We start from the raw sequence: 14,122 nt of genomic DNA on the forward strand, positions 1-14,122 counted from the left end.
ACGAAAAGCTAAAGGCGGCTTAATCAATGAACAAATAATTTACGAAAAAAAGTTACAATTAGTAAACAAAAAGGATATAAAGGAAACAACCAATTAATAAAAAATGGGGAAAAAAATAGTATTTTTATTTATAAGAAAAAAATAAAATATTAAAACACGATGTACACGACATTACAGTGGCTCAGAGAAAATTAGATGAAATCGATAGAAGTAAATAGAGGCTGAATACTTAAAATAAAATAATAGTTTAAAAAATAGCTGCACTGGCTCAGAAGAATAATAACATTCTAAACACTGTTTTTGATAAACTGACGTGAGCTGATGGGGGAGACTTGAGAAAGCAAACCTAAATTACGGTAACCATAGCAACTTTCGAACGCCTTCAGCCAATCAGAGCGCAGTCCTGTCGGCGTAGGTTCTCCATAGTGACGCGCTACGCCATCTTGCATTCAGCGAGCGTCGAGTTCAGTAGAGACGCAGACTAGTTCGCGCTTCAACGCTACACTAAGTTAAATTTCAGAGAGATGAACAGTCAGAGCTCCCGCAACGAAACGGCAGCCGCCGCCGTTAACGGCTCAGATTCAACGGCGGCGGCGGCTTCCCGAGAACGCAAAACCGGAGGCGGCGTTCTGAAAAGGCTGAAATCGCGACGAAATCAAGTGGACCGACGGCCTGTAACGGAGGACGAGCTGCGGGCGCTGGGGAGAGACATCACTCCGGATGAAGTTTTGGGACTCCGCGCAGTCACTCGCGGTAAGAGCTCTGGGACAGCGCTATGATACCCGCTTCATCTCACAACTCTTCAGAAGCTCTCAATGTGCATGTGCTATGAGTTAACGTTACAGCATCTTCTGAGTAACGTTACATGTGTGTGTGTACTACTTACTTTATATAGTAAGAGGCCCAATCCATGCAAGACATTTTAATGAGTTTCCAGAGAGCACTTAATGTCTATTTTAAACATGGCCAATTAAGCACTGCGGATACTGCATCATGTTCTCACATGATGTGAGTTCTCAGTGCACAGATTCTTGCATGTGTTTACTCAATTCAGTCTCTTATTCAGAGATTACTAGTATATACTATGTTCCTCCCATGTATTACTGAAGTACATGCCACATTTTCTCTCCACAGACTATCTTTGTAAACTAGAGGACAACATCTACAACATTGACTTCACACGCTTTAAGATCAGAGACCTGGAAACGGGGACAGTCCTTTTTGAGATTGCCAAACCTCCACACTGTGGTAGGTTTCCTTTCTTTGTCCTCAAGTTAAACTAATAGATGACACCACACAGTGGTTCTTTTAACATAACTAACTTTATTACTTTTAACGTGAGTTTTTTTTTCTTTTGACATTATTTTTTAATAATAGTGCCATAACTGGATCTTACAGTAAACAGACTTGTTGGTGATTTGTATGTTGGACTTCTTAAATCATTTAGTGTTGAAACCCTGTGCTTTAATTACAGTCGACCTCAAGCTCGCATTCAGATTTGCCTCCATCCAATCAACAACCGATGGATAGAGAGCCACAACCTTCATTTTTCTTTACTTTTTCAATAATGCATATGTATATCGAAATACAGAAGAAAAGATCTGCCGCTACTTGCGTTACACCACAACTTCTATGGTATCAAATTTATTTAGAGGTTTCTGCTGTACCGGGCTATTGAAATATGAGGGAATTTTATCATGTCATTTTAATTGGAATTTCTGTAGTTAATCTATATTTCTGGTTTTGCTCTGTATGGACAATTTGGCTTTCTGAGCCTCCATTGAGCGACATTCAGTTCTTTTTTTTTTGTTGCCTTTTTTATTAATACTTTTGTTCATAAATAAATATAATAGCCTAAAACAATCTCTATAAAATGATTTAAAGAAAATGCTTATGCCGTAATCATGAACAGTTGGAAAAGTAATAGAAATATTGGTCAAAAGGCATTTGTTATTTTATTATTATTGATTCATTATCATAGGTTTTGTTCATATTTTGAATGAGATTCAATTTTTTTCATTTTAATTTAAAGTTTTAGGAGTTTTGTTTACTTTTTAAAATGTGCCTACCGGTAGGCTATATAGTTTTTATTAAAAAAATTATTTTGTTTTAGTTAGTACATCAACATAACCTAAATGAAATATGTTGCCTTGACTACTAGCTGAAATAAAATCATTTTAAATGAATTATTTTTATTCAAGTAATTATTTATTATTATTTTTTTCATGGTTTAGTTTTAGTTAACTATAATAACCCTGACTCGTACACTCTTTCTCAACTTGTTGCATTCAGACCTTAATGAGGAGGACGAGGAAAACGGAGACGTTGACACCAGTGCCGGGCGTTTCGTTCGATACCAGTTCACAGCGGCGTTCCTTAAGTTACGCACAGTCGGAGCCACGTAAGTCTGTCGGCCATGTGCATTCTGCTGTGTAAACAAACCTCAGTGGCTCTGAAATCCAGTTGACCAGCTCATGTTTTGAAACAAAGGAGCTTGTGTCATCTGCTGCAACACTTGAGCAATGTTATTAGCCAAATCCCACAGAAATCATGAATAAATCATGATTTGTCCTCAGTAATTCTTTCAGTTGTGCAGTAAACATGAGCAGACTTCAGTCTGTGTAGTCGATTGTCATGTTATCCGTTTAATTTAGTGTTATCGGATGACATAAAGCACTTGTTTAGCAATAAACAAACTGACCTGAATGGGTTTTTAGTGCATGGATTGATGCTCTTGTGCATTGGTGTGTAATGTCTCTTATCTCCTTTCACACTCTCTCAGTGTGGAGTTCACAGTTGGCGATCGACCGGTTACCAATTTCAGAATGATTGAGAGGCATTACTTTCAAGACCGCCTCCTGAAGAATTTCGACTTTGACTTCGGCTTCTGTATCCCGAACAGTCGGAACACGTGCGAACATATTTACGAGTTTCCTCAGCTCCCAGATGACCTCAGTGAGTGTTCTGGTTGCTATTTCAACTAACTCTATACTCCTGTAATGAATATAACAGATCTTTTAGTTCTTAAACCAGACGTGCTGTTTTGTTTGGTTTTATGTACGATTTTTTTTTTACTGTGTAATTTTGTCTCGTTTTCCAGTAAAAATGTCTAGAAATGATTAATTTATACAAAGGAGTAACCAATTCCTTAACAAGTAACACATTGACCTGACTTTGTCTGACATCTCACTTGTCCTGTCAGGCTTGTATCAAATTTCAGACCTCTCTCTTGCCTGTGCTCAGATAGAGGACGGCGCATTACGTGTTCGTTTTCATTTGTTAAAGTGGCGTTCCTTTGTTTCCTGCAGTACGGTTGATGATTGAACACCCGTATGAGACCAGATCAGACAGCTTCTACTTTGTGGACAACAAACTCATCATGCACAACAAGGCAGACTACGCTTACAACGGGGGCCAGTAGCGCCGCTCCAGCAGGAAACCTGACCATAGTCTGTTGAAAAGTGTTTGCGTGGAATGCAAATACAGGACCGTCTCCTCGCTACCAACAACACACGGTGTTGTCACCAGCATTACGATCTGGCAGCATCGACCCACCCAACTGGAAATGACCATTCCTTCTATGAAGTTCCTGCATTCCACAGACTGCACACACTACTTGTGGACTTGGCCAAAAAAAGCGGAGCCTTTCTCCTCGACAAGCCGGAACTGAAGAATTCCTGTCCTGTCATCCTGCTTTAGGGGCGACTACAATAGAAGAGTTGTTGTTTTGTAACGTTTGTTCTCTTACATCTCGCACCCAACACCACCTTGTGTCTTGTTTTGTGAGATTTTTTAAGCTCTGAAGTCCTGTTAACCAAACTGAATCTTGAATATCTGAAGGGGGTCTTTCTATGCTACAGCTTTGTTCAAATGTGCTAAAATGAAGCGATCCTGTCACATACATCTTTGGTTATTAAACAAAAAGAGGGTTTTTGCACAGATTTGCAGTTTTTGTAGTTCATTAGGGGTAGAACGGCATTATTGGGGTATATCATCACAGATTGTAACAATCTCAGACACGTGATCAGGGTTAGTATGTCCAGACAGTCCAGTTAAAGAGGATGTGGTATGTTTTCACCATGACCCCAAAGGGGGCGTTTACACGACACCTTTTCAGCTAAAAACTATGCGTTTTAGCTGTCCGTTTTGAGGGCCTGAAAATGCAAACATTTGAAAACGGGTTTCAAAGTGCAAGTTTTTGAAAATGATACCGTTAACGCCTCCGTTTAAACTACAAAAACAAGGATTTGTGAAAACGGTGACGTCTATAGGCGTGTAATGTTTTTTTTACAAAGTGACATCGCCAATTACTGGCCTGGCAGCAGAATACAGCGTTTTTAATCGTTTTTTGCAGATGTGTGTGAACAGGGATCATTTTGACAATGTTGTTGTCTGTATGTGGAAAAACGTTTCCATTTTTAGTACTTCGTTGTTGTTGTAAACGTACCCTAAAACAGTTGCAGTGTTTTATGTAACTACACTTCTGTTCAAAAGTTTGGGGTCAGTAAGATTTTTTTAATGTTTTTGAAAGAAGCTTTTTATGCTCACCAAGGTTGCATGTATTTGATCAAAAATACAGTTATATTGTGTAATATAATATTATTACAATTTAAAATAACTCTATTTAAATTTATGTGATGGTAAAGCTGAATTTTCAGTATCATTTCTTCAAAAATAATTTTAATATGCTGATTTGATGCTGAAGAAACATTTCTTATTATCAATGTTGAAAACATTGGGCTTTTTAATATATATCTTTTTTTTATAGGAGAACAATGCATTTATTTCAGGATTCTTGATGAACGTTCAAAATAACAGCATTTATATGAAAAACCTTTGTAACATTTAAAATCTGTCACTTTTGAGCAATTTAATGCATCCTTGCTGAATAAAAGTATTAATATCTTTGATAAAAAAACAAAATAACCCCAAAATGTTCAACCCTAAACTGACCATTTTATAATGTACTTTGTTTTATTTTGTCTAACTGCTTTATGTCAAGTCTTTATCTGATAGAAAAAGTGGACTTTTCTTATGGTGTGTGTAGTTTCAGTCCTGTAGGGATCTGGCCGTAGGGCATCTGTGTGTGTCATGTACGAGGGTTTTTAATGTCAGGCTCAGCTGTGCGTACATCCAGAAAGCATGTTTTCACTCGTGTCACACACAGAAAGGGATGGGATTCCCAACATGGTGTCCTTGTGCACCTTTCAAGCTGTTTAGCCTCTATCAGTCTCCGAGCTTTGATGTTTACCTTTCATCTCACTCTGATTCAGGATGTTTAATAGCGGTTGTGAATTAGGCAATGTGATTGGCTGAAAAACTAAATTAAAAAAGCTGGATACCCACCAAGAAATGCCTAACTTTACATATTTAATGCATTTTCATTTGATTTGATTAGCTCATGATCAAAGCAAATCATGTGACGGTTGCAAGATACCCATTGTTATTCATTCGCAAAGTCAGTCATCAACTCTCAATCTATTCTCAAACAAGTCAGTTGGTCAGGTGACTTTCTTACATTTTTAAGTGTCCTTAATAGAGAGAAGTTGTAATGTGAGGCTAGAGGACCCATGTTTGTGAAGTATTCGTGGTTGCATGTCTGTCTGATGCCTTATACTCGTGCTGTTTGATTTTAAACTAAATCAATTCTCCCCCCTTTTCAGTGTCTTCAAATTATTTTGTAACCCCATAGAGAGAGAGATAATTATGTCTTTATTATTCTTTAAAATATTCAGTTTATTGTATATCATGGACAGTAATGTGTGGATTCAGTCATAGCAGCTGTTTTAGGAACACTGCTCATGCTTTACATTTGTTGTGTAATATGTCAACTGGAATACATTGCGTTTTTTTTTTTGTTTTTTTTTATGAGCCATTTACAGGGTTTCTGTGAATTAAGTCTTAAGTCACCCTTGCACAAATTAAGGCAAACAAACATTCCATTAAAAAAGTCCTGTCATTAAATCTTGCATTCATTCATGCCAAAAAATTATCTTCCTCAGTATTTTTGTCTTGTTTTCTCAATAAAAAGCTAAACATCTTTAAATCCACACTGTAAAAAATGATAATCAACAAGTTATGAAAACATGTTTTGCATTGCTGACTCGTCAACTCCAACTCATCAAAATAAGTTAAGCAATTTTCAACTTTTTTTTATTTTATACAAGATTCAACTAATTTTTTAAGTCCGTTTAATGTAATTTAAGTTTAAATGACTTTAAACATCCAAGTTGATTGTACTTAAAGATTTAAGGCAGCAACATTTGCATTTATTTATTTTTTACAGTGAAGATACATTTACTTTAGATGCAAACGCAAAATAAATTTCAGAGATTTCTGTTCAGAGAAATAAATAAAATACATTTGATAAACTTTATCTGTTTTATTCTTGACTCCACAGTAAAGTCCAATATTGTACCACAAGGTGGCAGCAACGTCACGTGGACAGCAAATCATTTTAAATCCCATCTCAAAATATGTTTTATTGCTTACGACATAAATATGACATAAAGCATTTATCGCTATTTGCAAATAACTGCTAATTTAATGGAATATAATCATTTACACTAAATATATTATTGCAATACTGTTACACTAAAATACTGAGATGCAAATTGTGTCTAACTACTATTTACTTATTACAAAGAAAATACTGCTATTTTTACATAGTGTATATAGAATATATATTGCTATTTTATTTTCAAAATTAAATTTGTATTCATAAGTGACTTATTTCTCATACTTATTTCATTGCAGCCATATGATGTACTCTCCTACAGGAGGAGCAGTGGCCATTCTTAGCATAAAAACTCAATCCCGTCACATAATATGTATTTCTCATTGTTTCAGGGTGTTGTAAACAAGGTTGAGTTTTTCCATTTCATTCATGAATAATTTGAATGAGAAAAAAAATAGTCATGATTTCAGTAAAGATATAATTCCCAAAATCATGAGAACTCATAATTTTGTAGAATATTTGATGTAATGTGTCCACTTAAACATCCTATGTCAGAAATGTCACCCAGTTCAGCAGCCGAAAACTGTGTTGTGCACGCAGATTCCTTGACACAGAAAGAAGGGCACAATATGAGACATAAAAAATCAAAATGCCAATCAGAATCGAGAACCAGAACGAACTTTTGTATAAATTTGATTAAATGGCGCATAACTTAGAATGCACCTTCACAAGAATATAAACAGAAGTGGAAAGTGAATGCGCTTGATTTCCATCAAAACTATCCGCAAATTCAATGAATCGGTTGTGCAAGTTTGTCTAGATTTTAAGAATTCCTTGAAGAATGATCTGCGCCTGACCAATGATGTCCACTCGACCGTCATCTCTCATCTCCAGCTTTACCTCGCCACCACGACTGGAACACTGGTAAGCTAAAAAAAAACAAATATAGAGGAGATAAATATCTTAATCTGAGCAGCTTGTTTTCTTAATGTTGGAATAACATTCTTTTTTTCATTCCAGTGTTTGTGATGACATGACTTGAAGGAAAAGGAGGCTGTTACCCATCATTTTCTTTTTTTCCAACTTCTCAGACCAATAGCCAGCAAGGACTGTATGTGCAGACCCTATTAGAAATAAAGTTTGTAGTATAATGCATTGATTAGTATTGGCTTAGTAATATTTATGAGTTTACATTGTACACATTTCTCATGTTCTGCTCACCAGTGACTGGATCTTCAGGGACGCCAACCCAGGGTGAGAAGACACGGGAGTAGAAGTCATATCCAGACTGAGAGGTCTGCGTTCCTTTCAACGTGACGATGAGACTTTTAATCTTACCAGTGGTCTCATTTCTCACTAGAGTCTCTGCCTCTGGCCTCAAAGACATAAGATCAGACCTGCCAACAGTAAAGAATTAACAACACTGCAGAATGTAGCATACAGAAGCATACTTCACATAGGATTTAGTCATAGTACCTGTTGCATGTGTCAGCTAGACGAATCATTAGATTTTTTATGGCTGGACTGTAGAACACATCCTGAATGGGTAAGTCTCCAACAGCAGCCTGAAAACGTAAGGCAAAATGGTGACACAAAATAGTTTCTGTAGTCATTCTAAAAACAGAAATAAAACTGGCAGTTACCTTCAAAAGGTCCTTGATTTCATCTTGGTCCTGCAAATGAAACATCCAAAACTTCAGACCAAAAGCAACCACTTGATTGCACTCCATTTTTTTGGTTTTGTTGAAGAAAGTGTCCATGAGGTGTCTTTTGGTCATACCTGGGGCTGTGGTTTGTTTAAGGGGAAGTCCATTATTAGAGATTCTTCATGCTGGCGCACGATAAGCTCCCCACTCATAGTCTCAAACACCACAACAGGATTGACATTCTCTGTGTGAGGATATTGTGCTTTTAGAATGGTCACCAGTCCATTGTTTTTAGTTAAAGATTACTGTCAGGGTGAGAGTTGCTTACTTTTAAGGTAAAAGAGCACTGCTGCTGAGGCCAGTGTTGCATGTCCACAAAGTGGATACTCACTTTTGGGGGTAAACCAGCGTAACCCAAACCTTGCCCCTTTCAAAATACATCAAATCCTAAATGTAAATACAGAGATGTTTGATTATTTCAAGATGCATCTCCGCAGCAGAATACCTGAGGTAAAATCCATAGAATTCTGTTTTGTGATGAAAGCAGTGTCTGATAAATTCATCTCTGCCGCAATGCTTTGGTAAAGATCATCTTGTAGCTCCTAAATGTATAACAGAGAAACATAACATTGTAACACGCTAACACATTTACATTTAATTACAATAAATAACTAATCTATACGTTAACGTATTTAGAATATATACGCATTTAGATTTAGTCTTGTGATAGTGTAATAGCTACTTACATTCTCTATAAGACATACTGCAGCAGGATTACCTTTGAAAGGTAGGGGAGCGCGGGGCACAACCTAACGCGGGGCTAAATGTAACACGGACCTTTTACGTAGTTACTCAGGGTCACGCGGGTTGTGTTTACGCTCTTTTTCTCTCGCTGCCAGAAGACGGTCTCCCGTGGATTTGTGAAAAGTTTTGATTATATTTTGTGAAGATACGGGACAAAGAGTGTTTTGACACCATCTAAGTATTTTTTTTCATCATACGTATTTTTCTGTTTCTGAGTTGTGTGTGTACGTCACCAAATCTAACTTTATATTGCCTTAATCACTGTCTTGTTGGCTAAAACATGGCACCATTTTGAAACATGTCAGCAACTCCTAGCAACTGTTAGCTAGGTTTAAAATATTTTTTACACAGCGGGGTTAGTTGTAACACAGTGTTACAAGCCGCCAAGTGTTGACAATATTGTAGGCTATGGGATTTGTTTACTATATTGATCACTTGTTTATTTATTAAAAATATTGCCTGTTTTCATGTAATAAACACTTTAAAATGTGATTTTAAGTTTGTTTTTATTATTATTATTACTGTTACTATTATTAATAATAATAATTTTGCATGCAAAACTGTTCAGCCCTTTCCTATATCTCTATCCATGATATTGATCCATAATAGAAGGATGATTGGATGAGGGATGGATGTATGGATATCTATCTATACAGATGTACAAACAATATCAAACTATACAGATAAAATAGTACTGAATTATGTGTGTTACACACAAGTGTTACAACTAACCCCTCTGTCTGTTACAACTAACCCCGCATATGGGGTAAGTTGTAACATTTGCACTTCTGTCACTTTCAGTGCAACTGTACGAAAATGGAAGGTCCTAGAAAAAAACTTTAAGTGTTCATTTGTAGCAGAGATGTGTATGTTTCTTGTGTAAAAAAAAGATTAATCTAACCTAATTATTTTTTAAATAATTGAGCCAAAACCAAAATGCGTTAGGTTGTGCCCCGCTCTCCCCTACATTGGTAAAAGCATCAACAGTAAATATCGGAATTTCCATTGTCGTGGCAAATTCGCTGTCTTTGACTCTTCAGTTGTGGTCTCAAAAAAAGCTGAGTCGAAGTTCCAGCCAGGTCTCAGGAGATTTTACTTTATTGAATATGCAATATGAAGTTGAGATGCCTGCCAGCTGTTTATCTGATTCAATGTAAAACCTTGTAAAAACAATGTAAAACCCTCCCTTCTTTTTTTATCGCTATAGCCTACATCCAATGGGCGCTTTTCTTTTTGCTCCACCTCATGAGACCATTGCCTAAAAAAAGACATCATTGCCTCTGCCAAACTATCTTCAGAGTCCACCGTTTATATACTGTCTATGGAGTCCACATACTAAAGTTTGGTTGAGGTGTAGGTTAGAAAAAAAAAACCTCGCTATCTGTTTATCCACAATGGCGTGGGCGCATATGACACATACTATTGTAGCGATCGACCCGAGTTCGAGTCCGCCTTTTGCGATCTCTTCGATCTCCTTTTTTACCATAGCATATTAGATTGTAAAGTCTATTATTTTCAAAAAATATTAATAACATCTGTGAAAAGTGGAATTAAAATGCCTAACGGTTATTTAATAATAAAGTGCTTATGGGGAGGGGGAGGTCTTGTCCCAATAAGGCGGCATTTATTGTATAGGCTAAATATAATCATTTAGCTTACATTAATCTTATTTTTGCATAGCCTACTGTTTTATAATGTATTAAAATAAGTTGGAAATAGGAGCCTATCTAACTATTTACTCTTATTGCAAAGAAAATAGCCGAGGCATAGAATGATTTTACCTTTCAGATGAATCTGTTAGCTACTGGTGTTCTGTTTTGATTGTCATTGGTAGGCATATTCAATTAAATCAAGTAAATTGTCAAAATACATTTTTAGCCTAAATAGTTTATTTAGTATTTTTATTTATATTATATCAAAACTATTTATACATTCTGTAAAAGTATATCCATGGGGGGCTTGATTCTTACTCCAGTAGGGGGCAATCTTTCTTTTAATATTTGATATTGTGCGATATATGACAATTAGCGCATGTTTATTTATTTCCTATTACACGTTGGCTGATCAAATGGGGGGGGGGGGGGGGGTCTTATTCCCCCATTTTACTTAGCTACCCCTAACACTATAAATGGCTAGTTTCCACTGAGCGGTACAGAACAGTACGCAATTATTTGCGTTTCCGCTATCAAAAGTTGTGAATGGTACCAAAATGCAGAACCGTACCACCGTACCATACCACTTTTTGGGTACCCTTCCGTTGGGGTACCGTACCTACCTAGCACAGTGGTACGGGTACGGTACTAAAGGGTGGAGCAAGACTCGCTGCAGAACGTTGATTGGTTGACAGAGAATCGTCACTTTCGCGCGCTACATAGGGAATGTCAACATAAGCGCCATTTTTTTCCAGGCGATCACCGGGCGGGCGCTCGGCACTCATGTTCCCCTGATGTTCCCATAGACAGTATATAAGATGGACACAGCGACCCCATAGACTTCAACGGAGAAAAGTGAAGTCAATTTGAAGCACTCACTTCCTGATCGCCAGGCGAACTGCGCAGGCTCAAACTGAGCTTGAACACGTGAGCAACGTGTCTGACAGCTGTCAGTCTTCTAGTAGCTGTGCCGAGAGAAATCTGAATCATTCCCTTCCGAATCTCGCAGAGACGGAGAGCGTGAGCATTAGCTGTCCATGAGCTAGCAGCAGGATCAACTTTATCACTCTCTGTGGGCTTCTCCCTTCACTTTATCGGACTTAATGCCTCCACGTCCCCCCGATTGCCTGCAAGCTTCTCCGCCGGTCTATACGGTAATTTCTCTACAGTGCGACAGAGAGTCGCGTGAGTTATGACGCAATCGTTAGCTTATTTTTACAAAAACGGCTTCTACGGGGCCATAACGTAAGGTACAAGGTAATGGAGCCTTTTATACATTGTCGAGTTTCTTTAGAAATTAATAATGGACAAATGGAGTCTTTGGACGCCTCAGATGTAAAGTTATTCGCTGTCAAAGTGACGCAAAAATGAATGGGAGTCAATGGAATGCTAACAGCAGGTGAAGTTCTGCTACAATGGCGGCGCCCGCGGAGGCTTCAGTTTCCGGCGGATGGATTACCCCCTTGGATGTTCCCCGCCTGGAACAGCCGCCCTTTCCTCGGGACGTTAGACTAGAGCGCCGAATTTGTATATTTGACTGCATTGTTTGCTTTATTTCTTATTGTATAGCGTACCTTTTACTTGTACTTTTATAATGGCTACTATTATGGATAAAACTGAAATTTAAACGGGTGGTAAAATGCCATTTTCACAAAATGTAAAAAAAAATCTCTGATGTCCCCAGTGTGTGTGTGTGTGTGTGTGTGTGTGTGTGTGTGTGTGTGTGTGTGTGTGTGTGTAATACAGAATAAATGAATAAAGTTAATCAATCAATCAAATAAGTGAATAAATTATGAAATTAAACACTGCATAGTCATATTATGGTGATTCTTCAGTTACTACATTAATTCTTATACAAATAAAAGTTATGTTTAAAGGGTAACTAAACCCTTAAACAACTTTTTTTAGTTAATGATCTGTAAGACTGGGGCTTTATTAATGCTGTTCATTGATTCAAGTAATTTTTTGACATTTGGGTATAAAGTATTTTAATTCTACAATATGTGGTGTAAAAACGTCTGAGTGCTGCACTCTTCAGGTTGAACGGTTACATATGATGAATATGTAATATAGTGCAAAAAGTTATTTTCTGGAGTTATTTTTTCTAATTGTCTAATGAGTTTATTGAATGACTTTTATGAGGTAAATGTAATTGCTCTCAAGCTTTCTTAGTTTGAGTGAATACATGAGACATGATAATGTAACACAGTTTAAATAAAGGTAATTATTTAATGTATAGGCCTACACAATTTAGTGATATGATGTTCCCTTAATAAAAGTCGATAAGAGATGTAAAAAATATGCGAATTCATTCTAGAATAAAAGCTCAGTGATCAACCAATGAGAGCTCTTGCCAACCGCCATAAAACTCAGAAGAAGAAGAAGGATGAAGCTCTTTTCACGCCATGGGTGTCGACCATAGACTGTAAAAAAAAATAGGGTGTCGACGACCATAAAACAAAAATAGCCATAGACTGTAAAAAAATAATGGTGTCGACGAGCATGCGCGATGACAGAAGAGACGAGCTTGATTGAGAGCAGCAGACGCAATCTGATCGTCGTGATCTAGATTGAAAATCTTTGAAAAAGTATTGAAAAGTTTGAGATTCAATGAATTTGATGCATTGCATTAATAAGAAGCCGACTGAGGAATACATTTTACTTGTTCACCGACGCCATTTTCGAGAGCAAAAGAAAAAATCGATCACAAAGAGTTCACCGTCGCCATTGTTTGCCACGTGTCTGTATACGAAAGAAAGCTATTGCTCATTGAAGCACGACAAATTTGATCTAAATAACTTTTTCTTTTCGTTTTGAGGGTGTATGGACAACCACAACCCAGATTTGAGAGACATTGAAACTTTAACGAGAGATACTTGAAGTTCTTTTGAGAGGTTATACTCTCTTTTGTTATATCCTATTTGTTTATTTTCTTTCTGAGTGTTGAACTGTCTATGTGGGTATATATTTGATTACACCGACAAGAGTGCACTCGTGGTGGAAAATTTCAGTCAGTTTTATTGTCTATTGTTCATGTGCTCTTGTAATTTACTTTCTTTTATCTTATTAACTTTCTATTTTTTTTCTTTCAAGTGAAACAAATTATATTTATATTTCTAATTTAATCGTGTGTCTGTCTGTTACTTCTCATAACCTGCCGTCTCCTTAACGATCCCTAATTCTTCTGACGGAATTCAAATATTATCTGTATTATAATAATAAAATAAAAAGCTACTAAATTACTGCTGATAATCCATACAAGTGCTACAATTAGTTTATTCATGATAGTTTATTTAGAAATTTGTAAAAAGGAAGAAATTGTATTCAGTTAAGAACCGCTTCTTGAACTGAGGAGCTCCAACAGCTACATTAAAAATGTCAAAATGGTATTTATTGTTTAAATTTGATAATAATATTGACATCATTTGAAATCTGAAACTTTATAATAATAAAAAAACAAGAAAAAAAGCAAATTGTGATTTATTTGTTAGAAGGTGCACTACAATGTTCTGTTCGTTCATCAACTAAAAATGACTGACTAAAAGATTGATTCTTAGAATTTA

General features: G+C 36.7%; 2 protein-coding genes across 4 annotated transcripts; one reads left to right on the forward strand and one right to left on the reverse strand.

The window, feature by feature from the left end:
* Nucleotides 1-329: 329 nt before the first annotated feature.
* On the forward strand, nucleotides 330-6,374 carry unc119b (unc-119 lipid binding chaperone B). Its single transcript, XM_079636464.1, has 5 exons — nucleotides 330-753; nucleotides 1,135-1,248; nucleotides 2,293-2,401; nucleotides 2,783-2,955; nucleotides 3,309-6,374. The coding sequence occupies exons 1-5, from the start codon at nucleotides 525-527 to the stop codon at nucleotides 3,419-3,421; spliced, it is 738 nt and encodes a 245-aa protein (XP_079492590.1). The 5' UTR covers nucleotides 330-524; the 3' UTR covers nucleotides 3,422-6,374.
* Nucleotides 6,251-10,050, reverse strand: LOC307011115 (phenazine biosynthesis-like domain-containing protein). Of its 3 annotated transcripts, XM_079636462.1 has the most exons (11): nucleotides 9,872-10,050; nucleotides 8,850-8,891; nucleotides 8,609-8,705; nucleotides 8,432-8,530; nucleotides 8,238-8,347; nucleotides 8,101-8,130; nucleotides 7,934-8,022; nucleotides 7,679-7,854; nucleotides 7,519-7,581; nucleotides 7,260-7,386; nucleotides 7,088-7,225 (listed from the first exon to the last, which is right to left on the reverse strand). In XM_079636462.1, exons 1-10 carry the CDS (start codon nucleotides 9,911-9,913, stop codon nucleotides 7,274-7,276), a joined length of 861 nt encoding a protein of 286 aa, XP_079492588.1. In that variant the 5' UTR covers nucleotides 9,914-10,050; the 3' UTR covers nucleotides 7,088-7,225; nucleotides 7,260-7,273. The 3 variants fall into 3 exon arrangements, with proteins under 3 accessions (XP_079492587.1, XP_079492589.1, XP_079492588.1); XM_079636461.1 differs by having other exon boundaries at nucleotides 6,251-7,386; XM_079636463.1 differs by lacking the exon at nucleotides 8,432-8,530 and having other exon boundaries at nucleotides 6,369-7,386; nucleotides 8,101-8,243.
* Between the last annotated feature and the right edge of the window lie 4,072 nt (nucleotides 10,051-14,122).

This window comes from Phoxinus phoxinus, assembly GCF_949152265.1.
Source record: "Phoxinus phoxinus genome assembly, chromosome: 15".
Lineage (NCBI taxonomy): Eukaryota > Metazoa > Chordata > Actinopteri > Cypriniformes > Leuciscidae > Phoxinus > Phoxinus phoxinus.